Source organism: Ovis canadensis, chromosome 19, assembly GCF_042477335.2.
Source record: "Ovis canadensis isolate MfBH-ARS-UI-01 breed Bighorn chromosome 19, ARS-UI_OviCan_v2, whole genome shotgun sequence".
Classification (NCBI taxonomy): Eukaryota; Metazoa; Chordata; class Mammalia; order Artiodactyla; family Bovidae; genus Ovis; species Ovis canadensis.
In genome coordinates this window covers 63,144,289-63,165,956 of record NC_091263.1, presented here as the reverse complement: position 1 = coordinate 63,165,956, position 21,668 = coordinate 63,144,289, and the positions used below count along the sequence as shown (strand labels likewise).

At 50.7% G+C, this 21,668-nt stretch overlaps 2 protein-coding genes and 1 long non-coding RNA gene across 4 annotated transcripts; 2 read left to right on the top strand and 1 right to left on the bottom strand.

Moving 5' to 3' along the window:
- Positions 1 to 324: 324 nt before the first annotated feature.
- BAP1 (BRCA1 associated deubiquitinase 1) lies at positions 325 to 8,945 on the bottom strand. Of its 2 annotated transcripts, none has more exons than XM_069561087.1 (17): positions 8,667 to 8,945; positions 8,539 to 8,568; positions 8,374 to 8,428; positions 7,279 to 7,411; positions 6,783 to 6,902; positions 6,404 to 6,465; positions 6,176 to 6,318; positions 5,888 to 5,966; positions 5,305 to 5,428; positions 4,861 to 5,008; positions 4,229 to 4,413; positions 3,664 to 3,797; positions 2,686 to 3,164; positions 2,417 to 2,574; positions 2,053 to 2,145; positions 1,847 to 1,919; positions 325 to 1,664 (listed from the first exon to the last, which is right to left on the bottom strand). In XM_069561087.1, the coding sequence occupies exons 1-17, from the start codon at positions 8,701 to 8,703 to the stop codon at positions 1,531 to 1,533; spliced, it is 2,187 nt and encodes a 728-aa protein (XP_069417188.1). In that variant the 5' UTR covers positions 8,704 to 8,945; the 3' UTR covers positions 325 to 1,530. The 2 variants fall into 2 exon arrangements, with proteins under 2 accessions (XP_069417188.1, XP_069417189.1); XM_069561088.1 differs by having other exon boundaries at positions 5,305 to 5,374.
- LOC138424343 (uncharacterized) lies at positions 763 to 5,036 on the top strand. The gene is made up of 2 exons (XR_011250760.1): positions 763 to 4,207; positions 4,501 to 5,036. It is a non-coding gene; the product is annotated as an uncharacterized lncRNA (long non-coding RNA).
- Positions 8,934 to 20,578, top strand: PHF7 (PHD finger protein 7). Its single transcript, XM_069561089.1, has 11 exons — positions 8,934 to 9,719; positions 10,858 to 10,972; positions 11,849 to 11,901; positions 12,275 to 12,366; positions 16,772 to 16,873; positions 17,254 to 17,378; positions 17,832 to 17,991; positions 18,522 to 18,628; positions 19,093 to 19,209; positions 19,636 to 19,760; positions 20,014 to 20,578. The coding sequence occupies exons 2-11, from the start codon at positions 10,929 to 10,931 to the stop codon at positions 20,082 to 20,084; spliced, it is 996 nt and encodes a 331-aa protein (XP_069417190.1). The 5' UTR covers positions 8,934 to 9,719; positions 10,858 to 10,928; the 3' UTR covers positions 20,085 to 20,578.
- Positions 20,579 to 21,668: the final 1,090 nt, after the last annotated feature.

The following is a 21,668-nucleotide window of genomic DNA, read 5'->3' as shown; positions in this document are numbered from 1 at the left end:
CTCCACTGAGTCCCGCACCTCTCAGGTTCCAAAGCCGTCAGCTCCGGTAAAGCCGCAGCCCTCCCCTCCCACAGCGCACCTTGCACACCGCTGCTCGGGGTCCACAGCCCTGCCTCCCACCGAAGCCCTGCCTCCCCCCGCCCAGCTCAGGTCGTAAACCCCAGACCTAGGGTCCCAAGAACCTCTGCCCCAGAAGACAGAATGCCTGAGAATGCACTCACCTCCCATCTCTGGTCACACACACGGCCCAGCCCAGATCTGGTTAGGTCCTCATTCCCACCACAGCCTGGCCTCCAAACCTCAGGCCAGCAAGCACAGGTGGGCTTATTTTTAAGGAGAGTTTTATTCATCCATCCATCCATCCAGTATTTACAGGGGCCAGAGGGGTTGGGCTATGCTTAGCACAGAGGCAGCTGCCATACCTACAGCTGCCCCCCCCACCCCAGTCACTATGTACACATAAGGGGCCGGCTTGGATCACCTCAGAGCCACCTGCCAAAGGCCATGGGGCTCTGTCTGGGGCCTGAGCTCCACAGGCAGTGCTGGACCCATTAGCCCTTGGCCATCAGGCCCTCTGGGAACATGGGGCTCCAACTGGTTGACTTGGTCCTGCTGTCCCCCACCCTGAGTGCCCTGCAGAAGCTGAGAAAGCTGGCATGGCAGGGAGAGCTGAGTGGTGCCAGCTTTTGCAAGCAGCCCTGTCTCTGCTGTCTCTGAAAGGAAGGAGACATGGTAATACTGAGGGCCTGGGCAGAGGCTCCTCTGAGCCCAGGAGCCCAAGGCAGGCCCCTTGCCAGGGCCACAACACTGAAGACAAGGAGCCCAGGGCCCTGCCACAGAGAGCAGTCTCGACGAGGCTGGCTGGAGCCAGGCCAACCAGCTCAAACACGCCTCTCTGCTCAGGCCATGGGACCCCAGCAGGCTGCTCATCCCACCCCTGCTGGGACACCCCACTCCCGGCCTAGTCCAGCAGCCAGGGCCCTGAGTCTGGAGCTCTCCCAGGAGGAGTGAAGAGCAGACCTGGCTTGCTCAACAGCAGGAATAGCTGGGGGCTGGAGCAGCAGGGCCCACTGCTCACGTGGCCCCCAGCTGTGACCCTGCAAGAGTGACTCCGGCCCTCCAGGGTGACAGTGTTAGGAGAGAACTCAGAATCAGGAAGCTGACTATGTCAACACAGTGGTGGCAAGATAGGCCAGAGCCCAGAAAAATAGACGTCTCTGTAGGTAAAATATATATTCTGCTGCCCAGGCAGAAAGGCCAGGTCCTGCCACTCCACAGCCGGCTGTGGAGGAAGCTGCAGCACCTCACTGGGCCTCAGCTCTAGCTGCTGCCTCCAGAGCACGACGGGGCCAGCCTGCCCTGCCAAGCCCAGGGACACGAGGCCGAGGATCCCAGCTTGGCTCCCATTCCCAGGGTCTGGGCTCTCCAACTGGAACTATCCGGTAATACTGGGAAGAGGGGGACGGGGCAGGGAAGGGCCCTGGTGAGGGCCAGGCGGCAAGAGTGAACACAGGGTCTGGCCAGCAGTCCTCACTGGCGCTTGGCCTTATAGGGACGGGAGCGTTTCCGCCGGTCCGGCTTCCGCTGCTTGTGGAGCCGGCCAATGCTGACCCCCTGGCGCCGTCGCACTGAGATGTTCTGCTCCACCAGGTTGGCCAGCATGCCTGTGGAGAGACACAGGCCCTTGAGCAGGCGGCTGGATGCCTGGGAGCCGCAACTCAACTGGCTGCAGCCTCAGGTCGGGGGCTGAGGCTCTCCCCGCCCTCCCCAAGACCACAGTCAGCTCAAGCGCCCCCAGAGGCCAGAGGAAAGGGGCCTGAGGGCCAGGGTGCTGAGCCTGGCTCACCTTCCTGAGCCAGCATGGAGATGAAGGTGCAGATGAACTCGTCGTAGTTGTGGGTCCTTCTCTGGTCGTCAATCTGTGGGAGAGAAGGATCAGGACCTGAGGACGCTGCAGCCATCTCCCCAGAGCAGCCACCAGCCGACCCTAGCAGGTCGCGCCTCTGAGAAGACAGGTGGGCAGCAAAACAGGCCGCTGGAGACAGGGCCCACCTTGAACTTCTTCCTCTTCTCCACTTCTTCCTTGAGACAGGCCTCATAGTTTGCAATCTCAGCCTCCACACACTTCAGCAGCGCTAGCAGCTCCTGCCAAAACACAGCAATTGCACCCGTGAAGGGGGGCTGGCCAGCCCCAAGGCCCAACTACCAGGAGGCAGCAAGAGGCAAGGGAGAGCAGCCAGAGGCCCTGGAGCCTATCAAGGCCCCAGCCACTACCCACCCAGACGGGCTTCCTGGCAGCCGGCTTTGGGCACCACCCTCCACACCATAATTCCCACCAGGAACTCAGCACCTGGACGGCAGTGCCCTGGGCCCAGCCCTTGTCAGGATTAGGAAAGGAAGCCACAGAAGGGCTCACCTTGGGTGAATACTTCTCCCCATTCAAGGGCTCACTAGGCCTGACCAGCCCCGGCTTCTCTCTACTGTCCACAGCCTCCACCACCTCCTTCTCTGGGCTGCCAGACCCCTGGCTGCCTTGGCTCGGTCTGATGGAAGGGGAGGAACCCTTCCCACTCTCTGGGAAGAGAAGGCAAGAGAAGACCCATCAGGGTGCAGGATGCATGGTGGTCACTTGGCCACCCCCCTCTCCAATATGCCAAGAGGCCAGGGAGCCAGCCCAAGGCCCACCTGTCAGTGCCAGGGGACTCAGCACACCATCCTCAGCCAGGTGCAGGAGGCCCGTGCTGATGACAGGACCGAGGTCGCGTACAGCACGATTGTAGCGTATGCAGTCAACACGCAGCAGGCTGTCGTCCTCTCCAAAAAGCACCTTGGAGATGTGGGAGGTGACGGGACTAGAGGGCCTCGTGGGGTTGGCTGAGCGGATAGGCGAGCGCAGTGGTGAATTGAAAGCGCTGCCGATCTCAGAGGCTGTGTCCGTGCTCTCGTTGCTGGGGGTGGGCGAGGGCTGCGAGTGTGTGGGCACTGCCACAGCCGGACTCCCGGCCCCGCTGCTCGTCTTGATGGACAGGGGAATCGAGAGGTCCTTCTGGGACTCTGTGAGCTTCTCGGCCAAGACGCTGATGGTGTTGGGCTGCAGCACTGACAGCTGCCCATCCCCAGAGCTGCTCAACGGCCCTGGCTTCCCCGGGCCCTTTCGCTTATACCTGCGGGGCCCAAGGAGGGGTGAGCCCAAGGAAGACGCCAGGGGACCACACCCAGCAGTGCCCAGGATGACCTGAACACTTAGCCTCAGGAAGTGACCCTGCAGCTCCAGCAGCCTGACCTGGCCACGCCCAGCCTAGCACCCTGAGCTCTGACAGCTGCAGCCAGGTGTCCTCTGAGAATACCTCCTCTATTCCAGCTGCCTCACTTCTGGCCAATGCTGTGTCTTCCAGCAGATACCCCACCCCGTCCTTCCAGGCCTGAACAAAAGGCCACCTCCAAATAGGTCATGTCTCAATGTCTGCTTAAATGTGCACAGCCCTGCCCCAAGCCCTCCAAAAACTTCTGGGCATCTGCACCCGGCCCCTTCACGTCTGCCTCCCCCAGGCCCTGCACTCAGCAGGCGTCCAGCGGCATCTGCTGAAGGGCATTCTCTGCGCTGGAAGCGTCAAGATAGGCGCTGCAGGCCCCAACCTCCAGCCTTACAGAGGCGGGGCTGACCTGATGGTGGAGCTGGTGCTCTGTGCGTCGTCCTCCTCCTCCTCCTCGTAGTCATCCTCATCATCTGAGTACTGCTGGGGCGGGCGCACTGGAACTCTGCTACGGCCCACACCCGCTGCCAGGTCTTCCTCCTCCTGGAGCAGAGGCCCAGTGCAGCCGTGAGCCATCGGCCAGTCAGCCCTGGCCAGACACAGCACCTCCCCCAGAAAGCCAGCATGGTTCTCCGGGCTGAGCCCACTGAACCCCTCTGGGTGCTCCAGAGCACTCCCTGCCCCTGCCTACACGGGGCTTCTAAGAGAAAGAGAGTGCCCTGAAACATCTGCATTTATTTTGGTGGTAGAACCCAACCCCATGCCCTAAACATTTAGCCCCACAGTTGTGAGACTGAATTTGCCAGAGGAGCTCTCTCTGCCTCCCTAAATCCCTGCAGTTGTGGGCACTTCTGAGTGTCAGAGAACCCTGGTCACCTAGGCTGGGACAGAGAGTGGACATGCGTGAGCCCACGTGAGCAAAGTGCCTGGGGAAGGCTCTCCAGAGAACCCTGGTAAGAACCCTCACCCCTTACCTGCATGGGGGACTTGGCATAGTTGTGATTGTCCAGAAAGGCTGGCAGCCGCTGCACAATCGGAGTGGGGTTGGGGGGAACCCCATTGATGTTGCTCCCTGGAGGCTTCACCACCAGCTTGGGTTTGCTAGGAGGGCTGTGGGTCGGGGCTTGTGGGCACGAACCAGCCACCTCCTCCACACCATCTGAGAGAGGGAGGGGCATGGACAGGACTTTCAGCCAGACCCTCAAGAAAAGTTCTCCTCAGGCCTGGTCTCCCCTCCCCTTCCCAGAGAAGAACAGAAGAGACAGCTGATGGATTTAGCATCAACAAACGTGGCCACAGTGACACAGGAAAAGAGCGAGATTAAAAAAAGGAGAAGGTGGAAAAAAAAAGGTCCAGAGAAAAGCAGAAAGGGCATATACTTCAGAGAGAAGGCTTGGGGGCCTGTGGTCATGGCAGCCCTTTCTTCAGGGAGGGACCGCTCTTCATGTTCCAAGGGGAGAGGAGAGGGCTGCAGGCTTCAGACTTCTGACCGCCCACAGGAGCCCTGAACCACTGCCCAAGCCTCCACAGAAAAAGACCTGCTCTGCTTGGGCCTCCAACGTCAAGCTGTGAGGGGGCGGCTCGGAGGCCCGAGAGGCTCCAGTACCTGTGTGGGTGCTCTCAGAGGCCACCGGAGCCCTGCTTGTTTCCAGTGCCAGAGGGGACTTGCTGCTGGCGGGTTTGGACTCTTCAGGCAGCTGTGACTCTTGAGACTTATGGGTCTGAATCAGCTCTGGCTGTGTTACCCTGATCAGCTGAAATAAAAATCCAAGGTGCAAAGGAGTGAAGGCAGACCCTGGCTTCCACCCCAGACGGCTAAGGGCCTAGGCTCCACACACTCAAAAGGGAAAGAAATCAGCCAGACCTCCTTTCAGAGACTATCCTCCCCCTCCCCTCACCAAGTCCCACCGTGGGAGCCAAGGAAAGGAGTGGTTAGTTGAAGCCCAGACCCACAATAGAGAATAACTGGGGAATCAAGAGACAGAGGCCCCCGTGGACAGAAGGAGCGGGTGGCTGGGCCAGTCACGGACTGGGCAGGAGGGGTCCCCACCTGCTGCAGGGCCTCCAGTACGGTCTGACGATTCACCTTCAACACGTGTAGCCTGGCCTCATACTTGATTCTGCGGTCGGGCACCACCGCCATCAGATTGAAGCGTATGTCATGGTAGGGCTCCCTGCAGTCACAGCCGCAGCCGTGAGAGCAGCTCTCACCCTGGCCCCACCATCAGGAGGCAGATACGCTGGCAGGGCTCCCTGAAGTCACACCTGCAGCCACAGGTACAGGCCCCACCCCCACAGGCGGGCAGCAGCTGGCCATGCACACCGGGCACCTCAGCCGGGGCCTTCCAGCAAGCTGTGTGAGGAGCCTGGCAGGAAGTGTGAGCCAGCACACCTGGGCCACCCAGGGCTCCACCACGGCCTGCCCCTCCCCAGTCTATCCTGCAGCAGGCCATACGTAGCCTGGATGGGAAATAGGGCAAGGAGCTGAGAGCCCAAGATCTAATCCTGCTTTTGCCAAATTCATCATGTGGCCATGCACAAGTCATCTGGTCTCTCTCCACCTCGGTCCCTCTTCCGTGTCCCTCCCGATGGGGACACAGCTCCAGAGGGCAGGGTAGGCACAGAGTCCTTACCCTGCAGTGGCGAGGCCAATACGCTCCATGATGACCCGCCGGGCTTTATCCGTCCACTCCTCGTCCTCCCCCCAGGGCCCTGGGGAAACGAAGACGAGGAGTCAGCAGGTGGGAAACCCTGAACTCGGGCAGGCCAGGAGTGGGAGGAGGGTGGACAGCAGTTGAGCCAGAGTGGGCCAGTCGGACAATGCAGTGCAACGTGCCATCCAGCCAGAGCCTTAAGTCAAGACCCACCCCCCTGAGGACCCCGGGCCCAGCCCCCTAGGAGGTCAGCACAGAAACCCCTACCGTGGTCAATGGGGTAGACCTTCAGCCCATCCAGCTCAAAAAGCCGGCCTGTGATAGGCACATAGCTGACAAAGTGGAAGGCTTCCATGGTCCGCACAGCACTAAGGCCATTCTGCTTCTCGGGGAGGTGGCGGGGCTCAGGCCTGGGGAAGGACACAGTCAGCGCCCAGAGTGGGACAACCCCGTTCCTTGTCCCCACCCCCATCAGTTCCCACAGCTCCCACACACCTGGCATGGCTATTATGTGCCTTGGCCAACTCCGGAGCATTGCCAATCGCATATCCTTTGCTCTAGAGGAAGGAAAATAAGGCCACATCAGAGCAACTTCCCAGGTGGGCCTCAGGTGGGCAACAGAGCTCAGGAGAGCAGGCCTGGAGGCCTTCCAGGAACTGGAACAATCACAGGTGGACCCTCCTGAAGGCCTGGTGAGGGCAGAAGAGAGCTCTGGAGCCCCCAAAAGATAGGCTCTATTGGCCCTGCACGGTAATCAGTGGACAGTGGAGAACAACGTGGCCTGATGAAGTCCTAACAAGGCTTCACTTAAGGAATGTTCCTTTTTCCCCAGGTCTGTCTCCTTTTCTGACAAGTGGAAGGCACTGTGGCCTACCTCAGGGCTGAAGCCTTTGGTGAAGTCCTTCATGCGACTCAGGGTGGGCCCCAGGTCCACATTGCTGCAGTTCAGGAGCACGCTCAGCAGGGCATGGGTGGCACAAGAGTTGGGGATCAGCTGTGAAACAAAGAACAGTCACTCGTCTACAGCATGCCTCAGACCAAGCCCATACTCATCGGGAAAGGGGTCCCAGGGAGGACAGTCACATCTGGACAATCCTCATCAGCTCTCCTCATCTTTACCCAACATCTGTTCATTCAACTAAGAACTCATCAGCTGTTTGGGGACATGGAAAATGGACTCAGGCATCACCCTGCTTTAAAGAGACTTCCTGTTTTTCATGAAGAGCTCAGTTCCTTCTGCCTCAGGACTTCTGTAACCACCACCTGTGGTATCTGCCTATCTCCTCCTCTTGCCTTCCCCCACTTCCACTTTCCAAGCAAAGAAAATGGCAGCATCCCACCCTCCAGAAAGAACACAGAGCCCAGCAGACCTGGTGGGCAAAGAACATGTTATTCACAATATCATCATCAATCACAGATGTATCATCCACCAAGGTAGAGACCTTGCGACGGGATCGGCGCTCTTCGATCCATTTGAACAGGAAGATGAATCCATACACAGGGCTGGGGAAAGGAAGGGACAGAATTCAACCAGTCAAGTGGGGAGGCAATCTGCATCCCCTTTCCCTTCCTCTACTCCCGTGCGCTGTTACCACTCAGGTGCCCTTCTTGTGATCCCACCTCTCCCGTGGCTTCCTCCTAAGACTGCCCAAAGCGGCCCTGAGCCCTCACACCCCAGGAGCCTGCTGCAGGCAGAGACAAGCACCAGCCTCTGGCTGTGATGCTCCAGGAGTCCGCTCAGCGTCCTTATGCAATCTAGGGTTCTGGGATAAGAAAGGAAAAGCTAGAACCAATGGCCCAGGACCAGGCAGGAATAGAAGGTAAGGCAAGAACAATATGATGTGAAATTTAAACACGTGAAACCCAGGGCATGGGCCCCAGTGCAGTCAGGCAAGTAAATGAACAGCCATATCAGTCCCTTCTGTCCTGGGAAACAAAAGCAGACTTCTCTGTTCATTCACTGTAGCAGCTCCGCCACACTTCTCTTCTGTAGGATCACTAAGACAAGACGCTGAGCTTGGTCACCCAAGAGAGGCCTTGTCAGATGCCACAAACCAACCAATCAATAGGACACCCTTGTGTGGGAATTAAAACCACTGGCACATGGGCATGTTAACGCAGTCATTAGTAAATTATAGCTGCACAAAACACACTGTGTGACCTGAGTCAAGAGAAGGGGGTTTCCAGCTGAAAGGCAAGAAAAAGCAGCTGAATTTAACCCAAGAGATGGTCAGAATTTGGAGGGAAGGGGGTACCACATAAAGAGTGGTGAGGAGGGAAAACTCGGAGAAAGGAGAAAACAGTACCAGCTTCATCAGGACGGCACCCAAGGAGGAGGGATGCTTCCTGATAACAAAGTTTACAATTTGGGGCTTCTGAAACTACCTCCCTTGAGGAGCACTCTCTCCCAGGCCCCTCCCTAGCCCTCGAGGTGGAAAGGGTGGCCCTGACGCCAAGTCACTCACCCCTGGCATTTGCTCTGAAGGTCATAGATCTCCTCCACCTGCACGCCTTTGACACCTGCCATCAAGGAAGGAAAAGAAGTCGGAAAGGGCAGCCCCTGGTTGTGGAGTGATGACCCAGGAGTGGGCCCCCAGAGCCCGGGTCCGGCGGGCAGGAGAGGCTCTTACCGAAATCTTCCACGAGGAGGGTGAAGAGGCCTAGGGGGGACGACAGGAGGAGCGAGTGGTGATCAGAAAGGCGCGTCTCGGACCCACCCGGCCTCCCCAACTCCCGGCCTGCCCGATCCCCTTCTCACCAGGGTCGCTCTCCAGCTCCAGCCAGCCCTTATTCATCTTCCCGCGGGGCGGGCCCTCAGCGCCATGTCCAGGCCCTCCCGACCCACCCGCCGCCTCCCTGCCGGGAGCCCCCTCCGCCCCGGGGGCCCCCTAGCCCCACACACAGACAACGGGCCTCGTCGCGTCACCCGCCCGCGCCGGCGGCACTACGTCACTTCTGCGCGACGGCCTACGCCCCGCCTCCGGGCTCCTCTTCCGTAAATTGGACTCCAGACGCCGGCGCGCTCGCGCGAGAGGGCGGGGCAAGAGGAAGGGGCGGAGCTAGAGCCCAGGTGGAGCGAGAAGGGGCGGGGCGGGCGCGCGACCGTTAGCGGTCCGGGTGCGCCACAACGGTCAGCGTCGCGGTGGTCCCCGCGGCCTCAGTCTCCCTGGGTCGCAGTCCGCGTGACTCGGCCCCCGTTTGCACGCTCACCCCCTTCGCCGGCGCAGTCACCGCGCGGGGCGGCGGCCCGTGAGGTAGCTACCACGGGTTGTGACAACGAATAAAGCTCCGGGACAGCAGCGCCCTCGGCGAGAGCTGGACGGGCGGCCCCAGCCGAGAGCGGCGGCCCGTGTGCTACCGTGAGGATTGACCGGCGGAGGCGACCTCCGGCCCGGCCCCGCACCAGCCGCCCGGCAGGCGCGACATGAGCCTGGTCTGGCAACCGCGGGATGCTCCTTGAGCCCCATCTCCGGCTCTTAACCTCCGGGGGACGGTTGTGGCCACACCTACAGTATTTTCCAATAAATCATTGTTTATTCTTGCAGCGGCGGCGCCGAACACGCTTCTTTAGTTTTAATTTTTTCAACAAGTTTTATCCAGCACTTACCCAGCGAAACAACTTGATAACCGGTTCAAGGGAGCATCCGCTCGGTTAGGAAACCTCGAACTGAGCAGCTTGTGGAAGCCAGCGTTTGCAACGTCCTCCTCACATGCTTTGAAGACCCCTGCGTCTTTCTGTAACTAGCAGTGTGCACAGAATCTAACTCAAGGAACGTCTTGGTCCAGCGATGCAAACAACTGAAGTTTTAAGGTTTTATTTCTATTGCTAGATAATCTGGATTCCCCCAAGAACTTGGAACTGTTCTGTATCCTGCTAAAGTGAATCCCCTAGTGCATGCCCTTCCTTTTAGCCTGTCCAAGTGCTTCTGTTAAATAAGCCACCAAATGTCATTATCAATGCAGGTGCAACTCATGGGTTAGAAGAGATGGAGCCTTAGATTTCTGAACAGCTAGTTGCCTGAGTAGTTACCTTCATACAGTCCCTGAAGATGTTTATGCTCTCCAGCTACATGCTCTGAGGATGTGGGTGCTGGAGTGTGTGTCCCTGTCCCTGGACTGACCTAATTCACTCAACACTCCTAAGAAATGCTCTCCTCTCCCCTGACTTGACACTGTGCTTCCTTCATAGGAGTGGATTTTATTTTTTTGTCCCTTCCCATTCAGGGATTTGCCCCCTAACCAATGAAAACTCTGAATTTGTAGTCAGCTGACATTAGTCAGGGACGGAGTGGCAGGGTGTCTCCTCCACTTTGGGGCCTTTTAATCTTGGCTCAGATCTAGAGGAAGGTTGAGAACAGGCCAGACCTCAGTGACCGTCTGAGCCTGGTGAAAAGAAGTGATAGGAGCCAAGGGGTGGTTTGTCAGGGTTATACCTTGTCTCTCACTAGAGGGAGTTCTCGCTTTAGGCAGCCAGAATCCCACAGGCTCCTTTTCCTAGGAAAGAGCTACCTAACCTAGCTTTTCCTGGGTAGAATTAAGGGGCTTATACCTGGGGGCAAAAGGAGGTATTAGGAGTGCTACGTTGTATATTTAGTAGACATAAAGAACCAGTTAGCTAGTTCAAATAGTATCTCCCAAGTTCTCACACTGCTGTGGTATATCAGTAACTCTGATCCTATACGGGTGCCCCTCTGTGACCTCTCTGTACCTGTCTCCTCACCTTAAATATAGGGATAAAATGGCACCTATTACCAGGGGTTTTCGCAAGTTAAATGTGAAGTGCCCAGAACAGTTCTGGATACAGTTGAATAATTATTGGCTTATTACTGGCATTGATACTGGGTGGGTCCCTTTTTTTCTGTTACATGGATGGGGAGGTAAAGTGCACTGTTGCTTTGACCTCTTGGAACTTAATGTAGATTTAATAGCTGACTTGTTTATATTTATAGCTGGAAGAGCCTGTATTGTCCTCGTTATAGTATAGAAGAGTTCAAGATAGAAGAGAGAGAGGCAGCAGCGAATGAAGTCTATAAAAGAAAAGAAGAAGGAACATCACAGATTGAGGTGGAGCAGGCAACTTAACAGAGTTTGGGAGAAATTGCCCAGTGGCCTGTAGTATGTGCTTTGCTTTCTGTCTCCTTTGCATGGTCTTGGAGACGGGTTGGTTAGTGTCGAAGCACACACCAGTGGTCCCCTGGAAGCTGCCCAGTAACCTATCTTCCCAGGGATGTCCCAACTGACAAAATCCTGGCTCTGGAGCCCTGCTGCCCAGGTTCATATCCCGGCTCTGCGGCTGCTGCTAAGTCGCTTCAGTTGTGTCCAACTCTGTGCGACCCCGTAGACGGCAGCCCATCAGGCTCCTCTGTCCCTGGGATTCTCCAGGCAAGAACACTGGAGTGACCCTGGCTCTAACACTTGCTAACTAGGTGACCTGGGACAAGTTACTTCATTTCTTTAGGCCTCAGTTCCTCATCTAGAAAATATACAATAATAGCACTCACTTTTTGGAGTATTCTGTTGATCCTTTGAGCTAATACATGTAAAGAGCCAGGAATATTGCCTAGCAATAAGACATTCTTAATCGATTTTAATATCATTTTATTGGGCTTTGTGAGCATAGTACCACCTGAGATTCAGGGTAGGTAACGGTAGAAACAGTAAAAGAATAAAAGGGGGTTTGTTCTTGCATTCATTCAGCCCACACAGGCAATAGAGACACTCGAACAGAAAGATGACTCTGCTCTCACATAATTCAAATAATTCAGTGGGTATGGTGTGTGCTTTCGAAAAATATGAAAAGGAAGAAGAAAACTAATGTCTTAGCCATTAGCTCTCTTGGTCCTTCATCAGGTCCGTGGTTTAACATTTTGAGGGAAATGTTACAAAAGGTGTCAATAGAATCCTCAAAGACTACTTGTACTTTTTCCATTTCTTGTGTAGAAAATCTGCCAAGACAAAGAGGGTAACCCAGAGGAAGCGTTCTTCAGGGCCTGGTAAGAAGTGGTTCTGTTCAGCTGCTGCCTCCCAGCCTCAGCAAAGGCCGCCTGTAGAGGGCAGCACTCTTCTCACTGTCCATTCCTTCCCAGAATCGCTAAGATCCTGAAGAACTCAGGGTCTGTAATTTTTAACTGTCACATCCAAAGGGCAAGGAACAAGTAAACCCACTTGAGACAAAAGACTATGAAGTGAGCAGTTGCAGCCAGCTCCTTCAGACGTGGCTAAAATCAGATCAAAGCCTAATTGATACCCAATACCACGTCAGCCCAACCTTTTCCTTGTTAAAATGATCCTCTTCCCAGTACTCTACTCCTCCTTGTGCTTAGATGGTTATGTTCCCAAAATGAATTCCTAACATCCTTTTTGCAGTTTGCCGGCTATGCCTTCGAGAACCTGGGGATCCCGAAAAATTAGGGGAATTTCTCCAGAAGGACAATCTCAGCGTGCATTATTTCTGTCTTGTAAGTATCAGGCCCCCTTTGCCTTGAATGTCCTATGACTTTTTTATATAGTCTGTGCTCCGTTTCTGCACCCAGCCTCAGATGACTTGCCGTGTCAGCTTGTTTTTCTTAATGGCTGTTTTCTTTTAAAATCTGATTTTTAAAAAGTAATATGTGTGCCTGATATAAAATCCTAGCATTATAAAGTAGGTACAATATCAAGTCTCTTGCCGTCAATAGTGTTCTCAGTCCTTCTCCCTCTCCCCAGAAGCAAACAGTTCTTGCAGTTATTTTTTTCCTGGTATTCTCTTTTTCTTAAGTATAGTTTGTATGCTATGGAATGCACTCATTTTAAGTATATAGTTTGATGATAAGCTCATATATCATGATACACTCATATATCATGGGGATAAAATGTATGTTTGCATGTAAACACTACTGTAATCAAAATGAATATTTCTATCATGCCAGAAAGTTCCCTCCTACCGTTTCCAGTTAGTTCTCTCAAAGATAATCACTGTTTTGATCAATAGACTACTTTTATCTATTCTCATAATTCATATAAATGAAACCATACAATTTGTACTCTTTTGTGTCTTGCTACTTTCATGCAACACAATGTTTTGAAAACTGACCCCTGTTGCATGGTTTGCTAGCTTGTGCCTTTTTATAGTGTAGTAGTCTTCTGTTGTATGAATATATTATAATTTGCTTTTTTATCCACCTGCTGATGAACATTTGAATGTTTCCATTTGGGGGTTTTTATGAATAAAGCTGTTGTGAAAATTCATGTACAAATTTTTTTGTGAAAACATGCTTTTACTTCTCTGTGACAAATATCTAGGAGTGGAATTACTAACTATATGTTTACCTTTGTGTGAAGTTGCCAAATCACTTTCCAAAGTGGTTGTACTAGTTTATACTCTCACTAGCAATTTATGAGATTTCTATTTGTCCAATATTCTTGTCCAAAAGTTATATTGTTAGTCTTTTTAATTTTAGCATTCTAGTAGGTATGTTTTGGTATCTCATTGTGGTTTTAATTTACATTTTTCTGGTGACCTAAAATGTTGAGTTTCTTTTTTTGTGCTTATTGGCCATTTACATATTTTCTTTTGTGAAGTCTCTGTACAAATATTTGGTCCATTTAAAAAGTCTAGTTGTCTGGAGACTTCTCTGAAGTCCATTGCAGGGAGCTTGGGTTCAATCCCTGGTCAGGGAACTAAGATCCGTTATGCCCCACAGGGAGGCAAAAAAAAAGTTGTTTTGTCTTATTGCGTTATAAGAGCTCTTTATACATTCTGGCTACAAATCCCTTTTCTGATATGAGTATTCTCCCAGTCTGTGATTTGCCTTTTTTATTTATTTTTATTTTTTTTCAAGTGAGTTGGTTTAATTACAGGTGGTACAGAATTCAGGATAGAACAAAGACTTAAGAACACATTTTGGCAGGATTTTGGGCTGGGTTTATGTGAAGCTCATAGCTAAGGTAGAAATGACTGAGGAGAATTAAAGTCAAGATAAGTCACTGTATATATATATTTTTTTTCTTTTTTTGCAAAATTTATTCTTCAGTTTACAATAGATTCCAGGATAACATTGCATTCTAGGTATAGGTGGCAACAGATGTGATGGCAGGTAATCCAGATGTTTAAACACCTGGGATGGAATTAAGGCTCATTGCCTCAGGCACAAGGAACAAGTTTTTGCCAGGTTTCTTAACTCTCCATGTGGCGGGGGGACCTTTCTTCCCGGCCTGGAGGCCAACATCGCAGTGCCACCCCATCCCCCTGCTTTACTGATATCTTTTGAAGAACAAAAGTTTTTAATTTTGATGAAGTTTAGTTTATCAGTTTTTCCCTTTTATTGTTAGTACTTGTTTGTGTCCCAGGAAGTCTTTGCCTACCCATTACATTGCCTCAGAGTCTTTGGTAACATCTGTTGACCATGTGTCCAGGGATCTGCACGTCCTGTTCTCTGCCGTTGATCTGTGCATCAGTCCTTCCCAATACCACACTGCTTTGATCATCTTTAAAGCGTCTTGAAATTAAGGATTGTAGATTCTGTAGTCTTTTTCCAAGATTGCTTTGTCAGTCAGTGTCATGTGCTTTCCTTTTCCATATACATTTTATATTTAGCTTGTCAACTCTTCTTGTTTAAAAAAAGGCTTGTCATGTTAGTGGTTGGTATTGCATTGAACTTATAGATCAATTTGGGAAAACTTGACAAGCCATATTGAATCTTCCAGTCTATGGACATGATATATTTCCCCATTAATTTGGGTCTTTAAAAATTTACCTCAGCAATGTTTTTTTTAGTGAAGAAGTCTTGCACATATTTTGTTAAATGTATTTCTACATAGTTTGTGATTTTTATGCTATTATATAATGGTATTTTAAAATTTAATTTTCAAGGTTGCTGGTGTATAGAAATGCAATTTATTTTTATTCTTGGATTTTATATCTGCAATCTTGTTAAATTCACTTATTCAGTAGATTTTATTTTTTTTATTTTTTGTAAATGTCTTTAGGATTTCCTGTGCACACAATTATGGGTGCATAAAAGCAGTTCTACTTCTTTATTTCCAATCTTTATGTCTGTTAATTCTTCTTCCTTTATTGTAAAGCTGGGACCTTCAGTCCAGTGTTGAATAGAAGTTATTTGAGTGAATATCTTGTCTTGTTCCTAACTTTAGAGGACAGCATCCAGTTTTTCATCATTAAACTATGATGTTAGCTGTAGGCTTTTCACCAGATTAGAGAAGTTCCCTTTTATTTCTAGTTTGTGGAGGGTATTATGAATATGTGCTGAATTTTGTCCAATGTTTTTTCTGTATCTATTGAGATGACTGTGGTTTTTCTCATTTATTTTGTTAATGTGGTTTGTTACGTTGATTGAATACTTTAATGTTAAACTAATCTTGCATTTCTGGTTCAAGCTCTGCCTGGTCATGGTATATAATCCTTTTTATATGGTGCTGGATTCAGTATTTTGTCTCATTTTTGTATCTATGCTCATGAGAAAGATTGGTCTGTGATTTTTCATTCTTGTAAGTCCTATCTTGTTTTGGTGTCAGGTCTTGTTTAATTTCAGTGCATTTTTCCACGTATACGTTTTCAACATAAAATAAACATACACAGTGCTTTGCATTTTTTTAACCTCATATATTTACAGAGATCTTTCCACTTAGAATATACTGATCTACTTTTTTTCTTTTTAAGTAGCTAATTGGTATCCCAAGTACAGGTGTGCCAAAAAGTATTAAACTCCTACTAAAGGACATTTAGATTGTTTTTAATCTTTCACTACTGAATTTTCTATTTATAGAAATTATACAGTTCATTGTAGAAAATATTAATAACACTTAAAAGTATAGATAAAAATCACTCATGTAGTCCTAAAGCCTTGAGTGAGTGTAAACATAAATATGTTTTAGGCCTAATTGGGCTATGATTCAAGAATCCTCAAGTCATCCAACCTTGTAGGCTCACTTTTGCTATATTGTTAAAATAACCTCAGTCCCCATTACATTACATGTGATTACTGTAAAGTCTAATACCCTTCTTAATATTTTTGGAAGCTTCTTGGGGTGGGGCTCAGGTGTGAAATTCTTCCAAAGTATGTGCATGTTTACGGTTCTTGGGTACATAACAGTTCAGATTCTTTTTGATTTCCCATTCTAGACTCTGCTTTGGGGGCTTTTCAGAAACAAAAGTTCCTTTAAAGTATGTTTTCAAAGAAAAGCTCAATTCCTCTCCTTCCTCTATAAGGCAGAATGACTACAGTCAGGTGACTTTAAAGCCTTGTTCCCTTTTCCGTAAAGAATACACTCTGCAAAGAGTATTGACTCTGTACCAAGGGTCAGCGCAGCACGAGAGGGAGAGTGTGAGTTCTGTGGGCCCGGATGTGAATGCCGCTCGGCTGCCTCCTTGCCGTGTGACCCCAGCGAGGTCACTTAACGCATTGTACCTCAGTGGGCTCTAAGGTGAGGATCGAAGTGGCATCCAGACGACAGGGTTGTGAGCAGAAAATGAGTCGCTGCGTTAGGAGTGTTTCTCCAAAGTGCTCAGCACACGAAAATAGTCCTCAGTGAATGAAAGACAGCATAGCACAAAGGTGGATAAAAGCCCGGGCTCTGGAGTTCCGTTGTCCTGATCCAGTCAGATGATCTCTCTAGACTATAAAATGGGGATGATGATAGCACCTACCTCTTAAGGTTGTTGCAAGGATTACATAAGTTAATATTTGAAAAGCACTTAAGAGTCCCCAATGCCTGTGCTATGCAAACCTTTGTTAAATAAATTACCCTGTGAATGCGTATGCATCCCACCAAGCTCTGCTTCTTGGCTCTTAGCCTGTCCTCCTCACCCCACTGCACTGTCTCACTGATACCAGTGTTGACAGCTTGGTTCTGCTGCCCTTCTAGATCCTGTCTAGCAAGCTGCTTCAGAGGGGCCAGTCCAACAGAGGTTTCCATGGATTCCTACCTGAAGACATCAGAAAGGAGGCAGCCCGGGCCTCTAGGAAGGTCAGAATCCCCTGAAATGGGGGCTGGGGATAGGCCTCTTCTACTACTCCTCTCATCCCTGTTTCTGTTCTTTTCCCTAATTGGAAGTTTCAAAGTCAAAGGATTCTTGAATTTCCCACTAGTCTTTCTCTTTAAGTTCCATCCTTCTCTAGGATACAGTGTCCTAAGTGAGGAGAGGGAGCAACATCCTGAGAAAGCCAAAAAGAATACAGTGCTGCTTGAAGCTCAGCTTTGGCATGCCTTAGAGCTTCTAGGTCCACCGAGGAAGAGGGATGGCTGCTGTTTCAAAGAACTTCCGTTCCACAGAATGCTGTACTACAGCGTGTTTTCCTGTCTGTCTGTCTGGGGGCCCTGAGTACTGCCTGGGATCTCATTTGCAGATCTGCTTTGTGTGCAAGAGAAAGGGAGCTGCCATCAACTGCCAGAAGGATGAATGTGTCAGAAACTTCCATCTTCCTTGTGGCCTAGAAAGGGGTTGCCTTTCACAATTTTTTGGAGAGTACAAGTGAGTGATGAAGGGAGAAAGTTGAGCTGCCCTTTGGTAATTTGTTATTTAGCATCTGATGAAATCAGAGTCCAGTTCTCACGGGCCTGTTTTGATTCACCAGAAAATCTGTCCCTTCATTTGATAATGAGAAACAGTGTCTTGACTTGGCGATTTCACAGATTTACTTCTTGCTTCCCATCCCCTCCTTAAATTACAAACAGCTGGGGTTCTTAGACAGCTGCTCAAAACTAAGTGGGGCTTTCAGGAACAGGAGGCTGTGGAGCTTTGCTCAGTGGGAAAGCAGCTGTGAGAAGGCATGTGGCTGTTCTTCACCCTGCTCCTCCTCCTGCCCATGAGCTTGGAGGTTCCCTGGACACGGGCCAGAGTGGTTGAATGCTGTTTCCTCTTCTGGGCAGCTGGAAAACTGCATAATTTACAAACAAAAAACGAAGCCTATTTACTCTGCCGCAGATCATTTTGTGGGAAACATCGCCCTACACAGAACATCCGACGCAGGAACGTGGGGGAGGAAAGCTGTATCTTGTGTTGTGAAGACTTATCCCAAATAAGTATTGAAAACATCCAGAGCCCATGCTGTAGCCAAACTATCTACCACCGGAAGTGCATACAGGTGGGGCTCTCTCTGCACTGGGGACCATCCAAAATGCCCCAGCTCTGAGCATCCTGGGAATGCTCAGGCAATCTCAGCATCTGTGCGTTGTGCTGGGAGCCTGTATGCAGAACTGGCTCCAGAGGAAACTTAGCTGGGTCTCTGGGCATCCTTGACCTGTAGTACCGCATTCATTATTTAGACTGGACAAAATCCTCAGGATGGCTGGAGCAAATGAACTACTCCTAGAATGAGTCAATTAGCTTCACAATCAGCCACGGTTCCTGAGACTGAAGGACAGGGAGACGTGTATCCACGGTGCCTGACCCCAGCCAGGTCGACCACTGCCAGACCCCATGGCTGAAGATGACACCTGAGGCACTCCTGGGTGCTCTCTTGAGCTTTTGGTCCCTGGTCTGACCCCTGGGTTTGCAGCCCTCACCCCAACCTCTCTTAGCAGTATCCTCTGTGAGATGAGGGTAAGGGTGGAAAGAATGTGATCAAAGAGACTGTTTTTATCAGCACAAGGTTTTTCTATGTTTATGTTACAGAAATATGCCCACACATCAGCAAAGCATTTCTTCAAATGTCCACAGTGCAACAATCGAGACGAGTTTCCTCAAGAAATGCTAAGAATGGGAATTCATATTCCAGACAGGTAGCGGAGACTTGACCACAGGAATTGAGCCAGGGAGTGGGTTGCCTAGGTTTCTAGAGAGGAGGTGAGTGTAAGGATAGTTCAGAGAATGAGGAAGTAGCAGAAGCATTGATACATAGTGAAAAGGGAAGGGTGGTGGGAGAGCTTTTCGATTTTTATAAAAAGGAATGGAGGGGGGAGGAAAGTAGGAGTGGTGCGCATGTTTCCAAAAAAAGGTGCTCTGGGGGACAGGAATCATTGAGTTCTTGAATTCCAGTGTGGAGCTAAGGAACCCCTGTGTTCCACTCATCTGCCTCAACCCTCTCCCACTGCCAGACCACTTGTGCTGCCTTGTTGAAAGCAGTTGGGCAGCCTGTTGAACTCTTGCGGTACTAGCTTGAGTTCTTGCTAATTCTTTCTAGGTGAACAAAGGTTTTACCAACCGATTGTACGTCCCTTACTCACTGTTTCTTCTCCCACTGCAGAGATGCTGCCTGGGAACTCGAGCCAGGGGCTTTCTCAGAGTTGTATCAGCGCTATCAGCATTGTGACGCCCCCATCTGTCTGTATGAACGAGGCAGAGACAGCTCTGAGGAAGAAGGGTAGGGAAAAGTTCTTGGCTAGAAAGATCTCTCATCAGGGGTGATCTTAGGCCCTGGCACAGTTTCCAGGCACAAGAAATTTACCTTTGTCTGCAGATCTCAGGGCAAACACAGCTGCTAAGTCCCATCCTTGAGCAGCTCAGGACTCACTCATGCACAAGTGAACATGTCTCCCTGCTGGGTCCGCTCTCCTTGTGCGCCGCGGAGAGACGCTCAGGGCCTCTTCCTTCCCAGTCTACCTTGTGTGTGGCTGTGCCTGACCACAGGCCCCGGGATCAGCACTCAGCCACCCCTCCGTCTTGAGTGAAATGTGTAGTGAAAGAGCCCTAGGAAGGCCTCAGCAAGGGCCTGAACTGCAGCGAACATCCCGAGAGAGGTTCTCAGTGTCCCGTTTGTCCCACCGCCCTCCCTTGGCTCTTCCTGTAGGAAGTGGCGCATCATTCTCTGCACTACGTGCGGATCCCATGGAACCCATAGGAACTGCTCCTCTCTCAGATCCAACTGTAAGAAATGGGAGTGCGCGGAGTGTGCGCCTGCCGCTGGAGCCATAGGTGGGACTGGAGGGATGGTCTGGTCTTGGTGACAGTGGTGAGGGTAGGGTGGGCTGGGACTTGTCGTGGCGGTGGAGGTGGGCGGTCAGGGGGACTCAGTGCCTGGTAAAGGAGGAGGGTGTGCTATTAGGTGGGGACTTGCACTTGGTACTTTAATTTGGGAAGAAAAGTGGCTAGGGAGGGGCATAAAGACCTGTGCCTGGGAGCGAAACAGAGGGTCGAGTTGGCCTCTCCCAACTTTCTTTCACCGCAGAGTGCACACTTGAAGACTCAGGTGACATCCCCTGTTGCAGCAGCACCTGCCTCTCCAGGGGACATTTCTAAAGAGACACCAGGCTGGAAGAGAATCTGGGCCCTTCTTGGACCAGTTGGCCAGGATCTTCCTTATTAGAAAACCCAGAGTCCTCTGGTCCCAGGAGCCATTCCTGGGAATCGAAAGGTGTCACAATCTCTAAGAGCTGCAAAAAATCCGAGTAACATTTTCTGAGTAGTTTCTGCCAAGCACTTTTGGGTACGGAGCTGTGCTCCTCCATCCAGTTTGGAGGAGGGAGCACTTGGGGATTGGGAGACAAGGAAGAGGGCCAACAGAGAGTCTCTTAACCAAGGAAAGAGAAGTCCTAGGGGAACGCTAGTTCAGAGCAGTCCTGATGCTAATCACGGAACGAGTTTTGAGAGCACCTCTGCTGTCCTGTCTGATCCCCAGAGGGCCTTTTATACTCTTTTTTTCTTCCACCAAGACTCTTCCACCTTGATCTAGTTCTCGTATACTTCTTTCTTCACCTGCGTTTGTTATTATGCAAATAAAGGTTTTCTCTCCATTGGTGTCTCCTTATACATTCACTCTGGAATTTATCTAGCACACTAAGGGATCTACAAAATTCAGTAAATTAAATGGAGAGCTTTCAACTCAGACCTGTTGCTTTGGAGGGAAATATTTTACCGGTAAATGGACTTTACAGGGACAGAGATTTCGTCATTGTACAAATAAACACACAAGATCTCATCAGGAAGGAGAGCAGCAAAGGAGTCCACCCTGGATTGAGAATAGGCCACCACTGCAAAGCTTGGGGCCCTGGACTCAGACAGGCCAGGGACAGATGTGCCCCTGTGGGCAGAAGGGGCTCCCCTCACTCCAGGCGGCTTGGTCATCAGCATACCTCCCAGCAAGAGTGAAGACACAGCTCCACTCAAACCCTCCTACCTGGTGGCTTGAGTATTTCCAGCTCAGGTAAGGGGGCTTAGGCAAGGCAGCTAGGATAGAAATTTGGCAGAAGGTCTTGAGAGAAACAGAACATTTGTTTGTTGTTAATGCTTTTGTGGGTTTTGGATTAGTGGGGGAAACTCTGGACCATTGCCAGATATTGAGTTGGCCGGGTTTCACCAAGGTGAAACTTTTTTTGAACCAAGGTGCTGCTGCTGCTAAGTCACTTCAGTCGTGTCCAGCTCTGCGACCCCATAGACAGCAGCCCACCAGGCTCCCCCGTCCCTGGGATTCTCCAGGCAAGAACACTGGAGTGGGTTGCCATTTCCTTCTCCAATATGTGAAAGTGAAGTCGCTCAGTCATGTCCGACTCTAAGCAGCCCCATGGACTGCAGCCTACCAGGCTCCTCCATCCATGGGATTTTCCAGGCGAGAGTACTGGAGTGGGGTTGGTTCAAATGTTGCTGACCCCTGAAGACTTACACCTGAATGTGTACAGTGATTCAGGTTTGACCAGATTCACTTGGAATCCCGAAGGGGCAGTTGGGGACAAAGTAAATACTTTTAAAAAGTCAAAACATACTAAAGGGACTATAGTGAAAATTACTTTCTGGACTCATCCTACCCTACCCCCAGTAGTATTCCCTAAAGACAACTACTTTCCACTTTTTTAGCCATTTCTTAATATATTAATCGTAAGACAATTT